Source organism: Cyrtonyx montezumae, unplaced genomic scaffold (assembly GCF_038088225.1).
Source record: "Cyrtonyx montezumae isolate F1298 unplaced genomic scaffold, pur_monq_1.0 scaffold_3, whole genome shotgun sequence".
Classification (NCBI taxonomy): domain Eukaryota; kingdom Metazoa; phylum Chordata; class Aves; order Galliformes; family Odontophoridae; genus Cyrtonyx; species Cyrtonyx montezumae.
The window spans coordinates 37,864,403-37,889,359 of record NW_027072034.1 but is presented as its reverse complement, the minus strand read 5'-3'; the positions used below and the strand labels follow the sequence as shown (position 1 = coordinate 37,889,359).

Sequence of the window (24,957 nt, the reverse complement as noted above, 5' to 3'; positions counted from 1 at the left end):
AAATAGGCAAGTCAAGGACTTGCCTTAGCACTTTTTTTTTTCATTTATGCCCATTAATTGTATGCACAATCTCTTTCTTTCCATAAAAAAAATTATATTAAAACCCTAAGATTGAAGAAATCAAGAATACGCATTTTATGCACCCTAGTATAAAATTAAGAAATGAGCAACACATTAAAACCCTTAATTCCATTCATATGCATTCCTTTTTATAGGATATTCAGAAAATCAGATGTGATGAAAAAAAATATATACATAAATGTATACACACACATAAGGTATTGGAAAAACAGGGGAAAGTGTAAGGGTGGATCAAGGAAATGACTGAAGAGAGTGCCTTAGAGGGAAACTGAGGTGTTACCTAAGTATTTGCCAAGTGTATTTGCTTAAGTAGAGCTCTACATCAGATTTCAGACCAGAGCTAGCTTGCATGCTGCCGGTTTAGACCCCAGGCAAAAATATCTATGTTCAGTTTCTGTCTGACCCTGTAGATTTTCTTGGAACAGCACAGTCCATTGCCATAAATTGGAAGAGAAAAAGGTACTGAAACCAAAGGGATGTTAACAGAAGTGGAGAAAAAAGCGTAACAAAAAGCTGAGGACATGTTAAAGAGAGTTGAAATCTAACTAGTTTTAATACATTTTTTGTGGTTATTATATTGTATGATTTTTAGTCTCTTGTGAAGACTGGAGTTAGATATGAAAACTCAGGCAGCTATTATCTGACCTCTGACCAACAGTTATAGGCAGAATAGGTCAAATGAGAAATTGGCTTTAATAGCAAAGATAAAATATGTACAGAAGTTGTCAAGAAGACATCAATTTTTCATATTTTCTTTCTGAGAATGGGTGTTCTTGCTCAGAAATATAAATTAATGAGTTCACAGTGTCTCTGAGAAAACTTATGATGTAAGCAAGAAAAGACAAACCAAGATAGTTAGATGGGTCAATGAATTTTTTAGGAAAAAAAAAAATAGAAAGGATGGGATAGATGAACAGATAAATCAGTTATCATTTTTCAACATCAGAAGTAGAATGGCAGGCACAAAGCACACAGTCTCTTGTGAATAAACGCCATTAAATTTGGACACCTGCTTTTACAGGAGACAATGAGCACTAACTCACTGTCTATTCCTCATCAAGATAACTGACAGATGTAAAACTGAGTAAGCCATGAGAACTAAGAAAGTAGTTAAGTTCCACACAATGGCTAGAAATCAATATCATTGAACAAAAGAGGTGAGAAAGAGATTTTTTTTTTCTTGTCGTACTTTTTTATTCTAACAGTCTTGGTAAATGTTCATTTTCTCTTATTCCTAACACAACCAGTCACATAAAGTTTACCATCCAGTTTTTCCTTTGTAAGATTACACCACAAGGACACTGAAGAGCCTCTCTAAAGCACTGAATTTCAACTTGTAGATCCTTGACTGCCAAATTCTCTTTAGAGATCAAAATTTTCTAAATTTCCTTGTCACTTTCTTAATGCTGCTCATAGCTGGGGTAAAATATTTGTTAACTGGTAGAAATAGAGCAATATCAATGCTGTGCGTGCTCCAAATGAATTAAAGTATGAGACAAGTACAGAAATAACTCAACTCTAATACCCTACTTAAGTTTGGATGTGGACTTGTTGATCCTGGTGGGTTCCTTACACCTAAGGATATTCTATAATTCCGTGACTCTACACCTATCAGAGAGCCAGTTAATATTCTTATAAGACCATAAGAAGGACAAAAACATTGTGTTCTGTGTCTTTATCTTTGAAGACAACAATGTCAGATGATCTATGTCTGAAGTGCTGTGATGGGACCACTGCATATGGTACTTGCATTTAATGTATAATTAACACAAATTTTCAAGCAGCTTTTGTTTCCTATATGCATTTCATTAAGATGCTTTCCAGCATAATGGAATTTCATTAAGGGAAAAACAGAAAACAAAAAGCACTCTTACACAACCTCTTCTGTGTTCATCTATTTAAATTAACCTTGCGTGTTCGAATCCATAAGCATTATGCTTATGGAGTAAGAATATGTTCAAGAGTGGCAGCACTGGTGTCTAGTGAATCTTACACAACCCCAGGATTGTGCTTGTCGCCTTTGAGGGGGCAGGATGAAAGCAAGTTTTTCCATCGTGAGCATTGGTCATGGGTCAGATGGGGTGATGATTGCCTCTGTAATGCTCCACTGCTTGCTGTGAGATGCCCCAGTTCTGACATGCCAGAGAAGGAATAAAGAGCAAGATATATGTATGTTTAAATAATTGGATAGAGACTAGGGCAACAGGATTGAGCCATCTGACTCTGTAGGTAACTGGAGGACATGAGGATGTAGATGCAGCCATCATTCATGGGCTGATGGATTTCAGTTAACCACCCTGGGTAAAATCAAGGAGACCTACAAGAGAACCAGGGCAGAAACTATCTAAACATTGAAAGAAGCAAATGCTTTCAGTGGGAGCTGCAAAAAAAAGAAGGAATGGTGTGGTGGAGTGATTGAATTATCTGTCTGTTCCCCCATTGTACCTGGGAGTGTAGTAGGAAAGGATGTGATAGGAAATCTGAACAGTCACATGTAAAGAAGATGTGATGGATGAATGGAAATTGTGACAGGACCTACACATCAATAGGACAATTTATGATAATGACAAAGAAGGAAGCACACAAAATGTGTACAAGTCTTTTACAGACTTGTGTTAATATTGCTTATCAAAGAGGAAGATAAGAATGATATCAAAAATTGTTCCTTGAAGAAACTTGCAGTCAGGAAAGGAAAATTTATTTTCAAGGTTACATAGAGCCAGGACTGATGTTTACTTGAGGAGTTTGGCTGGGCCAGAGCGTCTCCAGATGCAGTGTGCTACTGGTGGCTGGGATGTTACAATAAGAGTGCTTTGATTTCTCTGATTAGAATGCATATTAGAAATGGAGACACAGCCCTTCATTAGATATGTACTACTGTTGTAACATGACAAAGTTTGAAATCTTTTATTACTATAAAAATAAATTCATTTTGATTCTTGACAAGTTTTATCTGGTTTTACCAATTTTGTGAGAAGTTCAGCACCTTTTGCCTCCAAACACTCTCCTTTCTTCTGCCTTCCCATTTTGCTTCTTATGCACACCCAAAGATTGGGAAAAAAAAAAAAAGAAGAGACAATGTATTCAAAAGTCACTGTGATATTTGATGGTGACTTTGCCCTATGTGGATGACAAAGAGCATTATTTAAATGTGAACTTTCTCAGCCTGTCATAGCAGATTTTTCCCCGGATTGTTATGATGAGACTTTAAAGAATTTTAACACTGATTTTTCAGCATGGTTTAGTTGAATGTTTTGATATTAAATTTTAATCATTTCAAATGAAGTTTTAAGTGGTGCAATGAAATTCAGCAGAAGTATGCAGTGCTAATAATCTCCATACTGTTAACACTTTTCACCTATCTAGTATCAAAAGGTTTCTCTAAATTTTAATGTAAAATAACTTCACAGCTGTAAACTCAGAGCTCATCAGTTAAAAACAGCTGAAGAAAAGGAGGACATCAGTGTATTCAGAGTTATTAAGATGACTAAAGTTGACAAATGTAAGCCACTGATATAGTGGATTATACTTTCATACATCTGTGAAAAGGTAAATGATCCGAAGATGTATTTGATGGCACATACCCAGAGAAAACTGGGAAATATCAGTACCAATGAGTTCAACCTATAGTGCAGAGCACTGCATGTTCAGTTAAAGTGTGTACAAGCTGAAATAGAGGCTTTCAGAGCTAAACAACAACAAAGACCAGGTGAACTTGGCTGATTTTGTGCAAAAATAATTAAATGCAAAGGTAGTTTTTCTGCCCAGGGATATATCAGTGGGCCAAATAGTAAAACAGTACAAATACATTTACAGTAAATACAATCTACAAAATAGTGGTGTATAAATGAGCCATGGATAGGTTCAGGCTACAGGTTGGAAAAAATTTCCCACTGAAGCCGTGAGATAACAAATCAGCCTTCCTTTAAACGCCAGGGAAAAGGGTCATTTCTGTAAGGGTTTATAAGGGGATATAACCCAGTGCATGTGGATACACTCGCAGTTTGTGATGGTCTGTTCAATCCCAACCCTCAACTGAAGATAGCTTGCTTGTTAACACTATTGAGTAAAGCAAAAATCTGTCTTCCAGCTCTTTTGCTCTCCTACAGTCACCGACAAAAACCATAAGGATTAGATTACATCTTTATTGTTGATTATTGCAGGGATTTCTGTAGTTCAGGCAAGACTGAGGGTCCCTTGTGTAAACAGAAGGTGATTAAAGAACTTGCAGTAAATAACTTACCACTAATTAAAATAAGTCAGCCATTAAATTGATTTAGAAAATCGCCGTTGTACTTTCACTCGTAAGATTTCTTAATAATTATTTGTCACAGATCAACTTTAGCATGTCAATGAAGAAAGAATTTATTAGAAAGGTATATAATTATTTTGCAGTATTTAACCCTTCTAGGAAAACTCTTGCAGTTTTACAGAACTGTTTGATACCTTGTGCACAAACTGCTCTTGGTAGCTCAAATGGCACTGAGTGCTTTCCCATGTACTTCCAAAATTGGTGCTACATTTTAATGGGTTGAGGACAGAGACTGCTGGAATAAGTGTGAGAAATGGCCAGAAATAGCTCAAAGGTTACAGAGATGTCTTCTGCATCGTCTGATGATTTTTTAATGTCTTTTCAAAAATTCACAGCATTTTTCCCACTACATTATTTTCAGGTAGATCTGATAATGTGATATGAATTAGATTTTTTTTCAGCTCTATACTTTGCTGATAATCGAATAGCTTTACCATTTTTTACCATCATGACCTATTCACTTCTATCTGCTGGGGCACTCTTATGCACGTTGGCAAACTGTCCATGCTGTCTTGCAGAAACACAGACCTGCATCAGATACTGAAAGATGTAGCATTTGCCATGCTAATGCATCCTTATTTGGCTACTTTGATGTTCTCCTATAGGACAGCTCATCCTTTAGCTTCAAAGGGGTCCCTCAGAGCAGTAACTGCAGTAAGGCTCTACAGGTGTTTCTATGTTTATAGGAAGAATCAGCCCTTTTCTATGGCTCTTACAATCATGCAGTGTTGTAAATACGTGAGCCCTCTTGCACGATAACCTTTCCTGAGTCACCTAAGTGCTTGAGTCAGGGTTTTTTGTGACTTAAGTCACAGTTTTTGTGACTGTGTTTTTTTCTAAGATGTTCTCTTACAAGCCTTTGTAGTGTATGTTTTGCTTTCCAAGTGTTTGAAAGGAAGGAGATCTGCTTGAAGGGTGAAAGTGGTAAGTTTTGGTCAGCTGCACAATAGTGAAGGTTTTGCTGCTGTATCTAGAAACTATTAACTGATGTTGAGAAAAATACTTTTTGGAAGCATTTTTTCTTATTAATTCATATCCAAAGGAAATGAAGTTGACATATCTACATATGATCCACCATTCTTAAGTTCCTCTAACTTAGATATGCTGTGTGACTTGTGTTGGCTTTTTTTTTCTGTTACTTTTTGATATTGTTGTTGTTGCTCTTTGTTTTGTGTGTGTGTGTTGTGTTTTGCTGTGCTTTTTGTTTGTTTGTTTGGTTGGTTGTTTGTTTTTAGGTATATTGATAGGACTCTGTATTAAGCCACTGGATTTTCATTTCAGATTAAAATCTTTTAAATTAAAATTTTCTACCTTGCTTGTGCCTCTGAAGAGCACTCCAGCTTTCATGGGTTTTACAGTGGTTTTACAGAGGTTTATAGAATTAATATATTTTTATCATTATTACTCTCTTTTTTTATATATATACAAAGAATTTCTCTAGACATTCTTGGTTTCTGAGTCCAATTGTTTTTAATAGGTGACAATCACAAGCTTATCAGCAGGTAACAGAAAGAGTATTCAGATAACCTAACAGCGTGGATGCATTCTTTAAATTGTGTAAGTAAGTTTTTCACTTGTGCCAGTCATCAGTTTTGTCACTTACCCACTAGTAGCTTGGTCTTATTTGACCTCTTGTAGTTAAAACAAAATTTTAAAGTGACAGATTTAATTTTTCTGCCAGGAATGACACTTTTTTTTTCTTCGATATATGTATTTCCAGCCACTAGAAAGATTACGCCAACTGTTTTGTACTAGACACATCTTCTTTCCTCTCTTTTCATTCTGCTCTCATTCAAGAGCTGCAGCAGAGAGCAGGCAGTTTGGAGGAGGAAGGGGAAATTTACACTCTACTACCAGTAACAAAATTCCAGATTTTAATGAGGAACCGAAAGAATACAAATAGGAAACTCTACTGGAAGGAAGTAGAGGAGGAGTGACACAGAGTGTGAAAGATATTGCCTCAGATTTCTGTTTTCCAGTATGTCCCACATTCCTACTCCTGGGAAAAAGATGAGGGGTATAAACTGTCTGTTTCTAAGCATGGACTTGCTTCATGCACAAAATACACAGGAAGCCAGGAGCCAAAGAGAATAAGAAACTGCTCACACTGTGGGCAAGCTATATCAAGATCAAAGAGCCTGGAAAAGGACTCTTAGCTCCCAGCATGGAGTACAAACGTTTTTGTTTCAAATTCACAGATGAAACTAAACCTGTAACTTTTGAAATACAATGAATTTAATGTGCAAACCTTGCTTGCACCATTTTTGCCTTTTAATGGTTGCTGCTTACTCCAACTGAAGTGAAAATGCATAGACTGGTGTTGCAGCCACAGTTGCCAGTGATAAAATAGATGGCAGCACTGATAATTCTGACCTAATATTTCCAGTTCTTGAAAGTCTTTTCAGATGTGCTCATTGAATGCCTGCTTCGTTGAGGCAGATTTGAAAACAGTCCTACTGTAAAGTAGTATAAAATCATGACTATGAGTCATAGCTTATGGAGAGAAAATATAACTTCTGCATATATTGAAAGAATATATCTTAAAAGATCAACAATAAAAAAAGGGTTGATTAAAGGAAAAAAAATGTAGTAATTTGATACTACAAATTTTAGCTCTAAGATGAAGATCAAGCATCTTAAAGGGTGTTTTTTTTTTTTCTGTTAGAAATTAAAATATCTTAAAAAGCCTTCCCAAGCTGCACCAAGTCCTTTATTTCACAAAAATAAAATGATGTGGGAAGAGAATATTGCCCTCCAGCAAAATTACATTCCAGGTTGCCCAAAAGTCTTAAATTGTTTTCTGTTCTCTCTGGCTCTGGCTACCCTTTCTTCCTCATTTACTTGGCTCAGGAGATGGCAAATAGATTTATTAAGAAAAAAAAAATGCAGTAGTTTCCAGAATAGTTAGAAGAAATATCTGTAATCATTTTACCTTTCTCTTCATGACTTTTGGAATAGAAAATGGATGTTAGAGTGCCTGAATTTTTTCTGTTTCATCTCATTCTCTTTGGAAAGGTAATGAGGACTGTGTACTAGAAGTCATCCACATGGAGTGAATGTGTATTATGCAGGTAGATGCCTATCAAAATGAAGAAAAATTATATCTTTCTCATTGAAAAGTCCAGGAGCTTTTAAGATATGTTATTAAAAAGATACTAAGCCATTTTGGCAGAGCAAGATGGAACTGCCTGCGTAATATTAGGTGGGCCTTTGCTCAGGAAATACCAAAGGACTTGCAGATTATGAATCTAAATATTTATCCAAGGAAAGGTATAGAAGGGAACGAAGGAATTATCCAGTGATGTTGAGAACAACTTTTTGCTGCCTTGGTGATCACATTGATCTGATCACCTTGGTCTTCCTTTCTTAACAGAGGACCAGAAAATACAACCTTGGCCATATGGCTTTTCTGTATCTTAGGACAACTAGCCCTGTGGAGAAAACATAGCATCTATGTTCCTCACTAATTTATCTCAGCTACTACCTTATAAAGTTCTGCTGTAGCTCATCATGAAATAATGGATTCAACTCAGAATGAGTAACTCTTGGGTCAGGCCGCGTTGCTCAGAAAGTAAGAAAGATGGGTTACCCTGGTGCTGGTGCTGACCTGTGCAGCACTCAGTTTTCTTTTATCCAAGCTAACCAAGCCAAGCTCCCTCAGCCTTTCTTCACAGGAGAAGTGCTTCAGCCCTTTGTTCATGTTCCTGGTCCTTCTCTGGACCTGTTCCAACAGCTCCATGTCCTTCTTGTACTGAACGCCCCAGGCTTGGACTCAGAACTCCAGATGGGGGACACACGAGGGCAGAGTGGACAGGGAAGATCCCCTCCCTCTCCCTGCTGGCCACCTCTCTTCTGTTACAGCCCAAGATACTGTTGGGCTTCCAGGCTACAAGCACACACTGCTGGCTCATGTCCAACTTTCTATCCACAAACCTCTCATCCTCCATCAGTTCAGATCAAGATTTGAATGGATGTGGGTCTTTCTAGGGAGTGAACGTTGCCTCCCAGGTCTGAAACCCAGTCTAGCACCTTGTGCTGGTGGTGGAGAGCTGCTGCCAAGTATCTGGGCAAGGATCACATCTTGGCAAAGCACAAGTTGATGGCTTGCTGTAGGCACAAACCTCTTGAAGGGGGATTTCTTCTGGAGAGCATGAAGACTGGGAGGAGAGGATGAAGGAGGACGTGATGTGAGTTAAGTTTGAAGGACAGCTGGGTGGAGATCAGTTGGTCCTTTGATGACTTCAGAAAGTAGCTGGAAGGAATCATTTAGGTTTCTACAGCCACTAGAGCTCTTGGGATGAGCAATATTCAGTTGACAGAATGGAGGGAGTCCCAGAGCAAGTATCCTAATGTTTCTGAGTGGCTAATATTTGAATTCAAAAGGTACATTTAATCCAAGCATTATTTGCATTTTAGAGCTGTCTCAGAGCCCAGGCAGCATCTGGACATTTGCCTCTTCACATCCACTAGCTACCACCACCATTACAGGACAGATGGCAGTATGTCTGCCTTGGGGTATAACTTGTAATAGGAAGTGATGGGCTGCAGTTGCCAGGAATTGAATTATCAACAGCCAAGGGTCTGAAAAAGTGGAAAAATTAAACAGATAAATCGCGGAGTGTTGATGGCTGCCGTCCAAGTAGTCTGAAAGAATGAAGCAACAGAACAGCTAAGCTGCTAACCCAAATATATAATTTATCCTTAAATTAGCGTTCTACCTGCCCATTAAAAATGTGTTGTTCCCAAGCTTTGTAAACAGCTAACCAAATTTACTTCACTTCCCTGAACAGTGATTGGAGAGAGAGATGAGTGTCATGCTGGTAAAGCAGCCAGAAGTGCCTGTGGTTGCTTGGGGTCTTGATGTGACTCTGCTTCTCCTTTTTCCCCTTTTCTGACACGTATCCCTGGGCAGGCACCAGCCCAGCTGAGCTGCCCTTTTCTGGGTGAGGATCGGGGCCTTCTCTCCCAACCATGCCAGGTTGAGCCCTGCAATGCACACCCTGGAGCTGGAAGCCTGAGTCAGCCCTCTGCACGTGCAAGTTGAGCTGGGCCCTAAACCTGGTCTGAAGGGTGTACTATGATGGGTGAATGTCTGCTGAGCTCCATTAGTGTGGTTTTTCTGTGTTGCAGCATTCTGCACCAACGTTTTGCATTGCAGCCTTTTGATCTTGCAGCTCTTCTCATCTGGAGCTCTGCAGTAATTCAAAACGTATTTGAAATGCAGTATTCAGATCAGCAGTGTTGCTAGAGTCAGTCTACTAGATAAGCATACCTGATTGCATAACTATTATTGCCTATTTTCCTTTTTCCCATTGCAGTGAAGAAAGGAGGTTATCCAAACTGCTCCAAAATGCTGCTTAAACACTAGAAAGAAAAAAACAAACAAAAAAACAACCCATCCGAAGTCCTGCCAGCTGCAGTTCTCTGCTGCTCTTTTTCACAGTGTCAGGGCTCCAGCTGTCACTGTACTGGAAATAGTGATCTATGGTGAATTTCTAGCTCCTTCATTTACCAGACTGATCATACATCAGAAAGCGTAGGAAGAATAATTTCATACATTATTAATTCCTTGCAAAGAATTCTGAGTTTATGTTTCTTGGGTCAACGAATGACTAGACAAATCCAGTTTGCCTATATTTAAGTTGTGCTTGGTTATAAAACAGACTAATGAGAATTTATTTTCTCTCACTCCCCCCATTTAAAAGCTTGTCCCTGGAGAGTGCGCACTGGAGGAAACAGTGGTGCTGTGACTATCACTTCAAAAAAAGACATACTCTTCTGCCTACTGCTGGTTTCCCCCCTGCTAACTGGAGAACTGCTGCTCTCAGAAATACACTCATACTTCCTACTGCTTCTCATACTTCCTACTGTAGCTATACTTCTTTCTTGACCAATGTGGCAAGCACAGCTGCCATCACTGTATTATCACTAGCACAATTTTCCTCACCTTGCACCCTTCTATAAAAGAGAAATTCAGGTCTCAAGGAGGAGCTTTCTTCTCCTTTACTGCAGGTAAATCCTTCCCCTGATACATCAGGGGAAGCATAGAGGGTCTCTGAAGTTTTGAGATTGCAGTTTAACTTTTTCTGAGGTCAACAGTAACCATAACTCTGAATATTGCTCTCCATTCTCCCATTAGTGAGCTTTTCTGTGATTAGAGTCATTTCCCAAAGCACTACCAGGACTCACTAGTCCAAATCCAACTTGCAGAAATAACTTGAAATTAGATCTTCAAAGGGCAATTCAGAGTCCAGCATCAGACATCTAGTCGGTTGGGATGGGGAGTGGTATAACCAAGTATTGTTTAATGTAAGACTCATAAGCATCTCTAGGATGGAGGCTCCTGTTCAGAAGAACCCTGGCATCACCTGACCCCCATCTGGTGGCTGTTCTTCTGCTTCCCTCTGCCCCATGGCAATCATGCTGTCCTTTCCACAGAGTGGCACAGCGTCAGCTGCAGGGACCAAGAGTGCATTGCCCCAGCTTCTCCTCTTGCCTGGTAGCTACTGCAGTGGGACATAGGGGTTAGGGTTCTTTTGAGGTTCAGAGGACCCACAAGCCAGATTTCCCATGTGCTATCAGCAATCTAATGGAAGCAGAGGTGATTGGACCATCACACTTCTAAAATGTGTCTTCTGAGAGAGTTTAAAATGACAAAACTGGACTCCTCAGATGTGCTTGTGCATACTGAAGACGGGAGAAAGTTTAGGGCAGCACATCACAGTAATGCTTCCTGATGTTCAGAGTTTTAAATCAGAGGTAAAGGGATAAACACCTAAAAGAGAGAAAGGTGCAAGTTCAGGCACAGGCATCTCTGTGACATCTGCTGTTGGTTATTGAGGCCTGGCCTCAAGCACATCAGGCACAGTGATTGCTTCTAACATTGAACCTAATGGAACTGCACACGCACGCACACACACAGCCACTTTCCATCCCGGGCCTGCAAATTCATTCTGAAGCTGAGGGGCTGTGGGTGAGGCATTCAGCAGTTCATTTACCATGTTACTTTAGAATTTTTCACCCTATACTACAGGTCTCACCAACATATTTTAATGAGTCTTTCTCCAGAAAGTCCAAAAATCTGAAAAGGAACTCAAAGACTTACCTGACCTGGCAGTCCTTCCTTTAGAGCTGGTGTAAAGTACAGCTAGAAAGCAACAGGCTGATTGCTGAACACAAGAAGGACTTAAGTTACTGGCTTTTGTTCATCTAGTAGCTCTCCTGGTTCTATGACGAATGGGGTAGTAGAAAGGGAAGGGCTGTGACATTTTCCTAAGAAAAATAGGTTTTTATGTGGTCAAAAGTACCCACTCCTTTCCTAAATATCCCCCAAATTACACTGTACTCTTTTCAGACTGACATTTCATTCCCAGTGTTCTTTTTTTCCTAACGATGGGAAAAACTTCTACATAATGTTTTGTGAAATGGGTTATCAGCATGAGCTGGACAACGTGCCGGATGAGCGTTGCTAAGAGCAGGAATTACTAAGCTGTCCAAAAGCCAATCTGCCTTCAAGAAGAAAAGAAAATGACCATAACACTAAATATTGAGATGCAGAGGAAGAGCTGTGTAGCTCCTTGCACAACTGCTCTGAATTACATTGCCTGAAAGTCCAGGTCAGGTCAGCATTAACAGAGAACTGCTATGAAAGAGGATTTATTTAAAGATCCATCACTCAACAGGGAGGTAAAAGTTATGGAGGACCAGGAAAGGAGACAAGAATAGCAAAGTAAGTAACAAAGCAAGACAGAAGAAAAAAGTTTGAAAGTTTATTAAAGATACATTGATCTTAAATGAACAAACAGCAGCAAAACCAAACAAATAATCAACCAAACAAAAAACAAACACAGAATCCAGTGTACTGGGCAGCTTCTGAAACAGAAATCAAGGAACTCTGGCTCTGTTCTTGACATTTTATTCTTCTACGCCTATTTTTCCTCTCACTTTGCTGAGAAGTAAGATCTCTGTTGAAGATTAGCAGCTCTATATAGCAGCAGCAAAACTGCCAGTACTCACCTGGGATGCAAAGTTAAACTGTTGTTATTTTAGAAATGATAATGTCTTGCTTCGTTTACTTAAGCTCAGTCTAGTTACGTGCTTATACACACATAATGACACCAAACCGAAACACCACAACTGTATTTACCTTCTTTCACTCTCAGGATGTGCTCATCAATTAGGGTGTGCGATAATATTTCAATTTTTATGTTGAGAAGTCACTGTTATTTCAGAGGCATTCACAATATGAAAAGCATTTAAACCCTCCCTGCAAGACTTCTTATCTTTTTGAAGTATTACTTTTCACTGTGTTACCCAGTTATCTTAGATACTTTGGCAAGATCCTCCTGAAAGTTCTCTTTCTGTTTTTCCTAATCTTGTGTACAGTGAATAACACTGAGTCATCTGCAAGCATGCCCAGTTCTCTGATTTTGCTCTCTTTATTTGTTCATTATTAATTGAATCTGAAGGCTGGGATTCAAATCACCTAATTTTTGAGGTTTGTAACTCGGAGGTTTAAATCTGAGTCAGTGTCCCCAAGCTCTGTCTGTGGAGAGCAATAAGCAGATGTGGGACATGATTCATCTCAAACTAGATCTGTGAAACAGGTTGGATGAATCATACCTTAGATGCCCTCTACGCTCCTAAAGGCTTCTTAAGCATGCAACTGCCTGGTATCAGATGTGAGGAAAAGGGGAAAGCAAGTGTAGGCCTCCTGGTTCTTGGAGAAGTAAGAAGGGATGACAGCAGTGCTGCCCAAGGCAATTTATGTTCCTTTGCTCTAACACAGATAACATCCCAGGTGTTGACTGGAGCGAACAGTTGTACAAGCAGAGTTGTGTGGAAGCAGTGAAGAATGAAAAGTTGGCTGAAGCATGATCTGTGAGCTACTCTGACTCAGCACATTGTTGCTTGAGCAGTCACAAGGAAAACAGGAGAAAAATTTTAAGGAAAGAGAAGGTGGTGTTTGCTGAAATATGTACTACGGTCACTTCTACTGTCCAGAACAAAAGGGGTTGTGTTCTAAGCTGCTCTTGCTTGAAGCTTGGAAATATTATTCCCTTCTTCTCTGTGTCACTTCATTTGACTTTGTGAGCTTTTTGTCCTTAAGGATTCCAATGAAGAGACTATCAGCCTCTGTCTCTTACCTCAGAGGGCACAGAACAGAATATTTGCTGAGCTACTTTCGTGGTAACACCAAAGCATACTACAAAGATTATTCTTTATGCTGGAAGTTTATATTTTGCTTTTTGTTTGTTTGTTTTGAAATAATATATAGTTATACACAGAAAATGCCAACTCTTTTCAGGAAATGTAGCCAATAGGAGAACTGTTTGCAAACACTTAATGGTTTTCTGGTATTAAACTTTGGACAAGGATTGAAAATGTGATTTATTATGAAATATCTCGGAATAGTGCTGACCAACAATCCTACTGAGAGTGATTTGTTTTCCTGTCTCTAAGTATATACTTGATATTGGCTCATGGAAGGAACTAGCAGACTAAGACATTCGAGTTGCATTGTGAGTTTTGATTGAAACCTTTGATATTTACCTTAAGGGAGCATAGATCTTAATCTATTAAAAAAATATATATCTGTACCAGCAGGTAAAAATTAAGTGACTGAATGTTACAACTTATCCAGTTCACATCTCTATAGACATTTTCATTCTCCATGGGACAGAAGAAGCCAGATGCACACCAGTGAGGACCAAGTGAACTGGATCAGTTCTAGGCCACTATAAGAACGAGGATATTGTCATCTCTGAACTATTTCCATCCAAAACCAGGCTAATTGGAATTGTAGTTTCTTTGCTGTAGTAACTAAAAGAAATGTGTTCTACAAATATTATGGTCCTAGGAGTGCCCAAAATTAGGGTAGCCTAATTGTTTTAGTGACCCCTTTATTTTTTGGAAGTTCTGTATTTCACTGAAGATCTTATTCTTTGGTTTTCATTTCTCTTTATTATTCTCTGTGTTTGGAATGTGTGAAGGTTTCTTGTATGATTTCTATAAGGTGAAGAAAGTCAACTTTCACTTAAAAAAATAATTAGGGAGGCTGAGGGAAGAAAGATTTAAGACTGTGAAGTCATGAGCAAGGTAGCTAATTTGAAACTAAATTGAAGTGACAGGGTTTGCTTACCTTAGAGAAATTATTTTGAATAAATAAATTATACTTGCTTGTGAACAGTACACTTCATATAGAAAACAAATCCTGCAAGTCAAGAGGGAAAAATCTCATGCAGAGTGCTGGTGCATGTTTTAGTCAGGGTGCATGCTCAGTAAAATATTTTGAAGGAGAAGGCCGCCAACAAAAGATTGCTAGTGTTTTTTTGATCCTCACCGTTGCTCTTTCTAAGATGCTGTATAGGTCTTCAGGAAGTCTTGATCATCAAATTATGAAAGTAATTTAATGTCTTAAATTTAAGTGACACGACCCAAAAGATACATTGGTAGTATGCAAGTCCAGAATTTAGAAAGGAAATAAACAATACCTCCTTTTACTTACAGAACTGTATCAATTTAAATCAGTTGAGGACTCAGTCTTTTCTAGGAAACTTGGTGCTCCTAGCTTACTCTACAGTATCTTTCTATTTTGTCATCTTGTAAAAGCCTTGCTGGTTTTTATATTCTTGAATATCTTGACACAATATTACTCTCAAAGATCTCTTCATTTGAATTTCATTCCCAATGTAGTGTCAATATGAAAACACTAGAATGTGTGTCTTCAATATACACTGTGTATTTTGGGATTTTAAATGAGAAATAAGTCACAGTGTAGGGTTAAGGCACTGCAAGGAATGTCATCCAAGAAGAAAAAGCAACATATCCACAATTCACAAAATATAATGATGAAGAGTAATATAAAAATCTTTTTACTAGGAACAAAAGGAAAATAGACCTTGAAGTACATGTAATAGGATGGTGATACTCTAAACCATCTATTCTTCTGTCCTTGAATAATGAACCTTTCAATGCCCACTGTGAGCTTATCTATCCTTGTGCAGCAGAGGGCATTCACCTGATCTTGTCCTTCTGTTTTGACTCCCCATGGAGGGAAGAAAACTACTTAACATTGAGCAGGATCAGTGCTGTCTTCCTCAACCTTGAAAAGAGATTTGAAAGGCATTTCCACTGCAACATACCTTATTTCTTTTTTCCAAATACCAGCCTGGTTCAAAATAGATGAAAGCACATCATTTTTGAGCCACTTCTTCAGAGGGTTCTGCATGGGGCTATGAAGCCACTAAACTGAACAGTTGTTTGCAACCTATATGAAGATAAAAGAGCAGGTACTATAAATTAGGGCAGAAGGGTTCCCAAAACAGTTGTTTGGTGGGGTAGAACCAAAGATAATCTTCCCAAGCAACAAGGAAGGCGATCGTAGGACTTTGTTTCTCTGCAGTCATAAATCTGGATGTTGAGCACCTAAACTCAAGGGAGGAAGAGGGAGATGGAATGTAATTTCCAGCAAGTATTTGAGGAAATGTTCTACGTATCTATGATTGCTTTTGCTATTTATAGAAGAGTAAAGCCTCCCCATTCAGTAATCTGGAAGAAATTTTACCCACAGGAAACTGAGATAACCTCTCTCACCCTGAGAGCTGGCTATGGATCCCACTAATCTTGTCCTGCTTCCACCATCATCTAAAATTTTCTTACAAATTGACTGCCGCTCATTTCTTTCACAAGCCTTGTCTCTGCTGAACAGAAAATATAGAATATTATGCAACATATAACTATTTACATCTTTGGAAAACCTAGATAGTGCAGTGTAGTAATTTTTCTAAAATGATCGTATATTTAAGTAATATCTCATCTTGTGCTACAATTGTCATAGTCACACACAAGCAGTTCTGATGCTTTACGTGGACCGCCTCCTTTTAGCATTGCTCTTACATTCCAGTGCTCTGGCAACATGAACAGTGAAGCTACTCAGGGAACTCTCCTGTAGTGATCAAATAATCTGAAAATAATGGAAGAAACTAGCAGTGATGGAACCGGAACATTGCTCTTACCCTGAAAATTGGCTTACTTTGATTAACCAGCGCAAAAGAGTCGTCAGAGTGTTTGTTGAACTTAACAGGTCAAAGGATCACTGGACTAGGCACACACTTCTCTTATGAAGGTGAAAGCACTGCTATGAAGGTAAAAGTCTGTACGCTTGGTTTCGGAAGACAAATTTCTTTTTTATTTTACTCTTCCATGTCTGAAAGAAAAAGTATCTTTTCGAAGGCTGAAGTTTTTTTCCTCATTTCTCTTAGTACAGTAGGTTAAAGCTACACAGTTAAGTAATAGCACCACAAAATGCCCTTTTTTCAGTACCTCTTTGAGTAGACTGTGTTCAAATCATTCTGGGGGAGGGGGAAGCATGAACTCCTAACATTTGCTCAGTGTGAATTTTTCCTTGTATCGTGAACACCAATGATAAGTTCTGTTTTCACTGCATAGTTTGGAGAGTGGCAGCCAGGGCCTGCTCACAAACACTAGCATGAGATTCAAGAAGCTCTTTAGACTACCTTGATCAATACAGGCTGGAGAATATAAGGCTAGAGCACAGCCCTGCTGAAAAGGACCTGGGGTTACTGGTGAATGGTGAGCTGGAATGTGAGCCAGCACTGTTCCCTGTCAGCCCAGAAAATCAAGCACATCCTGGGTTGCATCTAAAAATATGTGACCAGCAGAATGTGTGAGGTGTTCCTGCCTCTGCTCTGCTCTGGTGAGGCCTCACCTGTAGTACTGTGTTCATATGTGGAGTCCTCAGTACAGGAGAGACACAGACCTGCTGGAGTGTGTCCAGAGAAGGGCAAAAAATGATCCAAGGGATGGAGCACCTCTGCTACGAGGACAGGCTGAGGGCTGTTCAGCCTGTAGAAGAGAAAGCTCTGTGAGAGCCTTTCAGTATCTATAGGGGGCTATAAAAAGGAAGGAGACAGACTCTTTAGCAGGATCTGCTGTGGTAGGACATGAGGAAATGGTTTCAAATTAAGACAGAGTAGACTTAAATTGGCTATAAAGCAAAAATTTTTTACAATAAGGGTAATGAAGCACGGAAACAGGTTTCCTAGAGAGGTGGTGGATATCCTATCCCTAGAGATATCCAGAGACATGTTTTGGCTGAACGGGGGCTCTGAGCACTATGTTCTAGCTGTAGGTGTCCCTGTTCATTGCAGAAGAGTTGACCTAGATGATCTTTAAGTGTCCCTTCCAATTTAAACGATTCTATGGTTCTAAAGTTGATGGCACTCAAATGGGTGACTCAGAGAATTTGCAGCTGAATTTAGGTGTTCTCACTTATTTTCTGAAAGGCTGCAGGCAAACCAGTATAACTTGAGTTGTGAGTGTAGCTTTTAATGATCGTACCCGAGCTGTATGTCTTTAAATGTGCTCACTATTTTAATCCATGGCACTGCTTTTACACACTTTGCCAGATGGATTTGTTCCATCTGTCCTTTTTTTCAATGGCATATCAAAAACATTAGCTCAGACAGTAAATCTGTGCAAGGGTTAGCCATGGTCGATAATTTTTTCATCATCTGTCGAAGTCTATGGAAGATCAGTGATCTGGATAAATGCCACAATATTATTCTGACCAATAAAGGACAGAGAGGAAGACTGAGGGGTAGACTTGTAAGGGTGCCGAGCAAGCAACACACAACATTTTTGGTACGTAAAATGCTCAAGATAAATTGGGAAATAGGAGTCAGAATTCTGCAAATTGTCACCATTACTGCAGCTGGAATTAAGGATGAACCTGTGTACAGGTACCATTGCACACACTAGAATTTTCTATGCATTATATGTTAGTGCTTGCTGTGTAGAAGCCAGAGAGATAATCCAGTGCACAAGGGCAGGAACACAACATCAGTTGGAGATGATGCTGTGCTTGCTGGATTTGTGATGGTTGTCTCATTGATTCACAACTGGATGGCACACACTTTAGCTGCCTGCTTTTTATTATTATTGTTATTGTTGTTGTTATTATTGTTATTACTGTTATTACTGATATTCCTAGCAATCCTTTTAAAGTACGAATTCTGCAGACATTTGGGAACATTCTGTCATCATGGCCCCTGAATGAATCCTAGATAACACAGGAATATTCTGTTAACAGGAGGCACACTCTGCTGACAGGGGCTTGTTTGCTTCCACACATACCCAAGTTGTAGACTGATAGATTCCAAAAGTGTGTTAACAGCGTTGAACTGCTTTTGCATTTTCCACTCGTGATGTTGTCATATAGTGTCTGGTTTCTGGCTGCAGCTCTTGAGCTCAGCTGGTCAGGAGTTCACCCCCAGCTCTTGGCAGCTTTGTTTTGACTGAGAATGGCTTTTCTCTTTTCTGGAAGACATGCAAACAGATGAACAGGGCTTGCTCAGAAAGATGAGTTGATTCTGGAACACCTTGCTTTGGAGAAAAGAGGACTCACAGGAGTTCAGAAATGGAGAAGGGAGATACCAGGCTTATCTCTGAAGACTGGTGGCCAAAGCCACTGTTTATTAGCATCAGCAAAGGCAGTGCAGTGACAGAATCAAAAGAGGTTTCAGTCAGAACTATTTTATGTCTTTTCTTTTTCCTGTTTTATGCTATATCCCTGCTGGTGTTTGCTTCACTTCTTTTTTCACCCGCCACCTTGCTGATAGAGCTTCTCCAGCTTTGCAGTACGGACCAGAGGATATTTGCCTCATTAAGAGCAGTTTCTGATAAACAACAACCATCCAAGTGCTTAGAAGCATGATCTGTTCTGTCACGAGGAGGACAAAGCTTCTCCTTGCCCTGTGCAGATGCTGAAGTATAACTGTAAGAGCAGATGATTGGCCAAACTCCTCCATGCACACATGGGATACAGCACCCACAGAACAACGTGCCCACGTGGAGCTTTTCTAACATGTGCCTCCTGAGCATTTGTGATAACCTTGTCAAGGAACCATTCCTCGTGTGTTGCTGGAGAAGTGGCTGCTCCTGATGGTACCTTCAGACACTGGGTAGATGGGTGGCAATGGGCAAAGCAATCCTTTTAATAGTCCTCTTCCCAACACGAAGGAGGAAATCTCATCTCCTTGCCACTCTGGGCGGAGTTGTGCCTTTTATTTGAACGAATCCCACGCTAGTAACGTAGAAGCAGCCGAACTGAAATGCAGAGTGGGAAGCTGACCCTAAGGGGGAAACTTAGGGAAGTGTGAGCATACAGAGCCTGCATCAGGCTCCCGTGGGGCTCGTTTTGTGAGGTAGCTCTCCAAGGTGCCTGCCTGTCAGCTCCTCGGATGTTAGCGAGCATTACAATGGGAGCTGAGAGTGCACAGAGCAGGAACAGACACCGAGCTGTTTGGTCACTCAGTGGTACCATGTGCTGCGAACCAGCATAATCTTGTGGGATTCATACACATCTGTTGAGGAGCAGCCAGAAAAAGTGATGCTGAAAACATGCTGCAGAAGGCGCATGTTTAAAAGAAAGCTATTAGACAAAGCAGCAATTGCAGCACTGTCATGTATGTATCTGCCCATTTGTAGATAATAGCATTAGTAACTCCAGATGTCTTTTGGGAAATTTTTCACCTTTTCTATTTTATTAAACCATAATTTTCAGACAACTGAATCATCACATTGCAAGAACGGTAAGATATTATTAACAGTGAATATTTTCACTTGTGTTTGACCAATATCTACTTGCTTTCATTGGAGAGACTGTTTACATAACAATAAGGAACAAATCCTTTAGAAGAAAGAAACACATACATATGTCATTCTAGAAGTATCTGAAAGCAAGGGGAAGAATATGAAAAGGAGAGATAAAATGGGAGAAGTTATAAATTAGGATATTTCAGTAGAATTAGTTGCAGATATTCTATATATTTAATGCTGATATTTTATAAATATAGATATTCTGATATTCTATACATATATCCTATTCTGTTTTTATTCTGAATGACATGCAGCAAATGAAAGAAAATTTTTTAAAAACTTACTATACTATTAAGCACAGAACTGAGTGATAGGCACTTGAATAATTTGAAGTCTAGTGGCAGACAAACTGAAATGATAAAAAGTGACATGTCCAAACATTCATTTTGTCTTATACTTCAGTTTGCTTGCTGATACTGTGCATTTCTATTCTCCTTGCTCATACCTAATTTACACAGAAAACCTATTTCCCTCATTGTTTCTGATTCACATTCTGAGTTCAAGTTCAGGTTTGGTTGTTCATTCACATTGCTAAATGATGATCTTTAATAAAGACATGTTTTAAAATGATTTACTTAGTATTTTTGTACATACTTTGAAATACCATAAATACTAATCAATAAAGTACTCAGACTGTGATACAAAGAAGCTCAGTTCCTATTCACAGCTTAGCTTTTTTGGTCCATTTTGCTGAGTGGGATGACATCACAGGCAGCCTGGTGCTGCTTCTGGTGTAGCTGGAGAAGACCCACTATCCGTCAATGAGCACGAATAAGAACTTCAGCTATTAAGATTTCTGCTTTGTGAGCAATAAGAAAAGTTTGGGGTTGGTTTGTTTTCCTTTCCAAAACAGATTCTGATCTTTTGACAGAAAGTACTTCACAGATACAGAATAGGATCAAACACTTCCCAAGTAAGCGAATAAATAAGCTTAGTAACAATAGTCTTGCCCTTTAGTCTAGTCACTGTATAGTCATGACAGATGACAGCTTGTTCTCTGCAAATCTACAGGATTAACGGAGGGCAGATGGGACAGGTGTAGCAAAAAGTTAATTTCCAGGAAGGATGAGGTTGTAGGGTCAGTGTGAAAAGAACTTGTCTTGCCACACTGGTTATCTCACCACAGTGTAGGCTGCTGTTGGTGGTGCAGAAAAGAGAATTTTGAGGTTGGATGCCGGGAGAAATTAAAATTCAACTTAGTGGTTGTTTTCAGGGACCTGCTCTCCTGCAATATAAAGTGGCATTAGCAAAAATCAGCTGAGTAACCAACACTGCCACAGTCCATACTGACTACTCCATACTGTTAAAGGAGAGATTGGGTCCTGCACTGTGCTACCAAATACTGCAGCTGACAGAAACCCAATGTTTTCAGTAGCAAGGTGGATGTTTTGTATTAGAAAGAATTCTTTAACTGGTGGTGTGTGTAGCTGCCTCCTAAGAAGCTGACTGTGCTTTTCCTGATCTCTTTCCTTGATGAGCTGCCTGGAGAACCAGAGCAACATCAGAATCAACATAAACACTCACTCAGTGCTTTTACATTCCTCACTGCATTATTTACTAATGAACTAGTACAACCAAGTTTTGTGTATCTGAGCAAACACTGTGATGGCTTTATATAGTTGCCAGACCACGAGAGGAACATCCTGATCACCTCTGTTCTTTAAGAGGAGTTCATAACTTTTGCACTTCCTCGCCACCTTTACTTGTAAGATGTTGTTAAAATTAAGCAAAATCGGAGACTTCCTTAACATCTATAGGGAACTTAAATTATTCGGTCTTACTCATGTAAGTCAGTGTTGAAATGGCTTGACTTTATAAACGTTTAGAAAAAAAGTGAATTTAAAGTGTTTTTAAGCTGGAATCTACTCTCTTTTTCTGAAAGTGCTACTGAATAATTTATATAAACTCACTAAGACCATTGCCACGCGCTAGTACTGTCTAGATTGAGGATGTATCTGTACTGTGTAAAATCAAAGAGATCTGAAGGAGATGTTTTTCTAGAAAGGATTTTAATAAGAACTGTGATCGTTTTGTTATTTAGCTTGGAATTCTGCCTGCAGCCTGCCTCAGCCTGTACTATATAAATATGGTACACACAACCATTATAGGTGCAGCTTGCAGCCCTGATTGTGTCAGGATGAAACAATCTGGTAAACATCATTGATGTATTGGGGAAAAGAGTAGTGAGAAAAGTTCCTTTTTGCAGCCTGTGCTATGTTGTAGTCTGTTTACCAAACTGTTTAATGTTCTTGTAAGAAAGGTTTTCTTTAGCATGTGCGGAGAACTGAGTATCTTCAATGTCCCCTTCTTTTAGAAGCTGTTTCTTCTACAAGATGAGGTGTGAGGAAGGGATGGCTGTTGCTTCACAATGAGCAAAGAGGAGAGCAACAATGCTGGGGGGAATAAGCAATGGGGAAAACTCAGCAAGAACCTGGAACTCATACAGGGTGGGAGCTGCTGTCTTCAGTCACGGTGGCCAAAATCCCACTGGGGGCCAGGCAGAGGCTACCACAGATCTGAAACTGAGCAAGTTTGCTGAAATGAAACCAAAGTGCAAACTTGTCCTTCAAGGATATAGTGAGCAAGGGAGGGCGCTTTGTACAGCCTGTTTGGCTGAGGTTTAAAAGCTTTTTGACATTTCTTGGAAAATTCACTATAAAAAAGAGATTCAGGCAAATCCTCCTCTAAGCCCTTGGTACTGGATCTGACTAGGATGGAGTTAACAACACCTAACCAACCTGTGGTCCCACTATGGCATATAACAAACAACAATGGGCACCTACACTATATACTCACTGCAAGAAAGAAGTTGGGGACCTGGAGCATGTCCAGAGAAGGGCAACAAATCTGTGAGAGATCTGGAGCACAGATCTTATGAGAAGTGACTGAGGGAAGTGGGATTGTTCAGTACGAATAAGAGAAGGCTCGGGGGAGGCCTTATTTCTCCTCTGGGCTTTGGCCTTTTCTCCCACATAACTATGATAGGACAAGAGGTAATGGCTTCAAGTTGCACCAGAGGAGATTCAGGTTGGATATTAGGAAAATTTCTTCAAGAGAGTGGTCAGGCACTGGAAAGGTCTGCCCAGGGAGGTGGTGGAGTCACCAACCTTGAAGTTGTTCAAGAAATGTGTAGATGTGGCACTTAGGGACATGGTTAGTGGGCATGGCGGTGATGGGCTGACAGTTGGACTAGATGAGCTCAGAGGTCTTCTCAAACCTTGGTGATTCTTTGATTCTGTTCTGTGTTGTTCTTGCTTAAAACTTATCTATTCCTGGAATGAAGCACAAGTCTGGCATGCAATATGTATGCTTTCTAAAAAGCTGGAACAGATAGGTAAGGTCATATGTTTTTCTATTTCCTCTTTTTGTACTCTTTTCGATCACTGCATAGTTTCTAAAAAAAAATCAGCTGCTGCTGTGGAAGACCTCTGTCTGCAATTTGTAACCCTCTTTATGGCTGTCACATAAGGCAAAGCAGCAGATGAAGTGGTGATGTGAGAGGCAGGGGGGGAAAGCTGAGCAACTGAGGCAGAAGGAGAATTTTCAGATCTGACTGGGTTAAAATTATTGGGGGAATTTAGGTAATCTTTCATTTTTACATTTTAAATTAATTTTGTAGCATTTAGTGAGAGCTTATGACTGACTAACGCTTTGTAAGAAGGATGTTCTTGTCAAAGATACTTTATTGAAAATAAAAAACATAAGCCATAGAGTCGCATATTTGGCATTAGAAACACAGGGAAGCATAGTGGTCTCCAGTGTGACTTATCCACCCCCCATTTGATTTCCAGCTTCTATGTCTTGTCTTCTTGTTTATTGCTGTACTGGGGAGCTATGGGCCCTCTTCCTAAGCAGCAGAAATGGAAAAGGCAGTGGGATCTGAACATCATTGCTCCATTTGAAACACTTCTTCACCCTCTGGGAGCCACATTCCTCTGTGGAATTCCACTTTCTCTCACATTTGCTCTGTGAAGAATCAGTCGCTTAAATTAGATGTGGAGGAAAGAAGTAGAAGAAAGAAGTCCTCTGAGACCAGCCAGCCTTACCAATAATTTTCAAAACCTACTTCAGTTTTAAAACCTTTAATTTCCTGTTGACATTATAACAGGAGTCTTCGATGATGTATATATGTATTTTCTTATAACTGCCTTAACTCTGGTTTGTTCATCTTCTCTTTTCTCCTAGTGGAGTTTTTATACTGTGATTTGGCTTCCATGAAGTCTATTCGGCAATTTGTGCAGCAGTTTAGAGCAAAGAATTGTCCACTCCATGTGCTGGTGAATAATGGTGAGTTCCATTTCCTTTTTACATATCTGCATGGGGGAATGTGACAAGCAGGCCTCTATCCTATTGCCTCACATTTCAGATTGATTATCTGAACCAGACAGCAGGTTACAGCATGGCTGTATTAATGGGGATGTCCTTCTAGGAGTTAAATTGAAATATATGACTGAGAATCAGCTGAGCAGGTTGAGCTCCTGGGTGCCACCTCTCCTTGTGGTGTTATCTCACTCCTTGCTTCTTGCTGTGTTGCTTAGCTAAAAATCATGAAGCAGCAGCAGAATCTGAGCATCCCTTAAAATGAAGCAAAGTAAAGCAAAGGAAAACTGTACTTCGTGGTTGTAGAAAAATAGCCCTTTCACCTTTGGATCTTCAATTCCTTTATATTTTCCCTGCTTTTACTGTGTCTGTGTGGTGAACTGGATTCGGGGGTCAATCTATTTAAAATATAAATCTAGTAATGTATCCAGAGACCTCAGAGCAATCACTGCATAGATCAAGCTGCTGCTGGAAGGTTGTCCATCAAGCTGCATCCTCAGTGGTCACAGAACAAATTAAAACGACAATATTTATCTTGCAGTCATACAATTACCAAATGAATC

The 24,957-nt window shown here is 39.6% G+C and overlaps 1 protein-coding gene across 1 annotated transcript in view; it reads left to right on the top strand.

The window, feature by feature from the left end:
- Positions 1 to 24,957, top strand: part of DHRSX (dehydrogenase/reductase X-linked) — a 158,005-nt gene that overhangs the window by 77,847 nt on the left and 55,201 nt on the right. Inside the window, exon 4 of the mRNA XM_065741264.1 lies at positions 24,260 to 24,361. Coding sequence (XP_065597336.1) covers positions 24,260 to 24,361 — 102 coding nt within the window. The remainder of the gene's footprint in view (positions 1 to 24,259; positions 24,362 to 24,957) is intronic.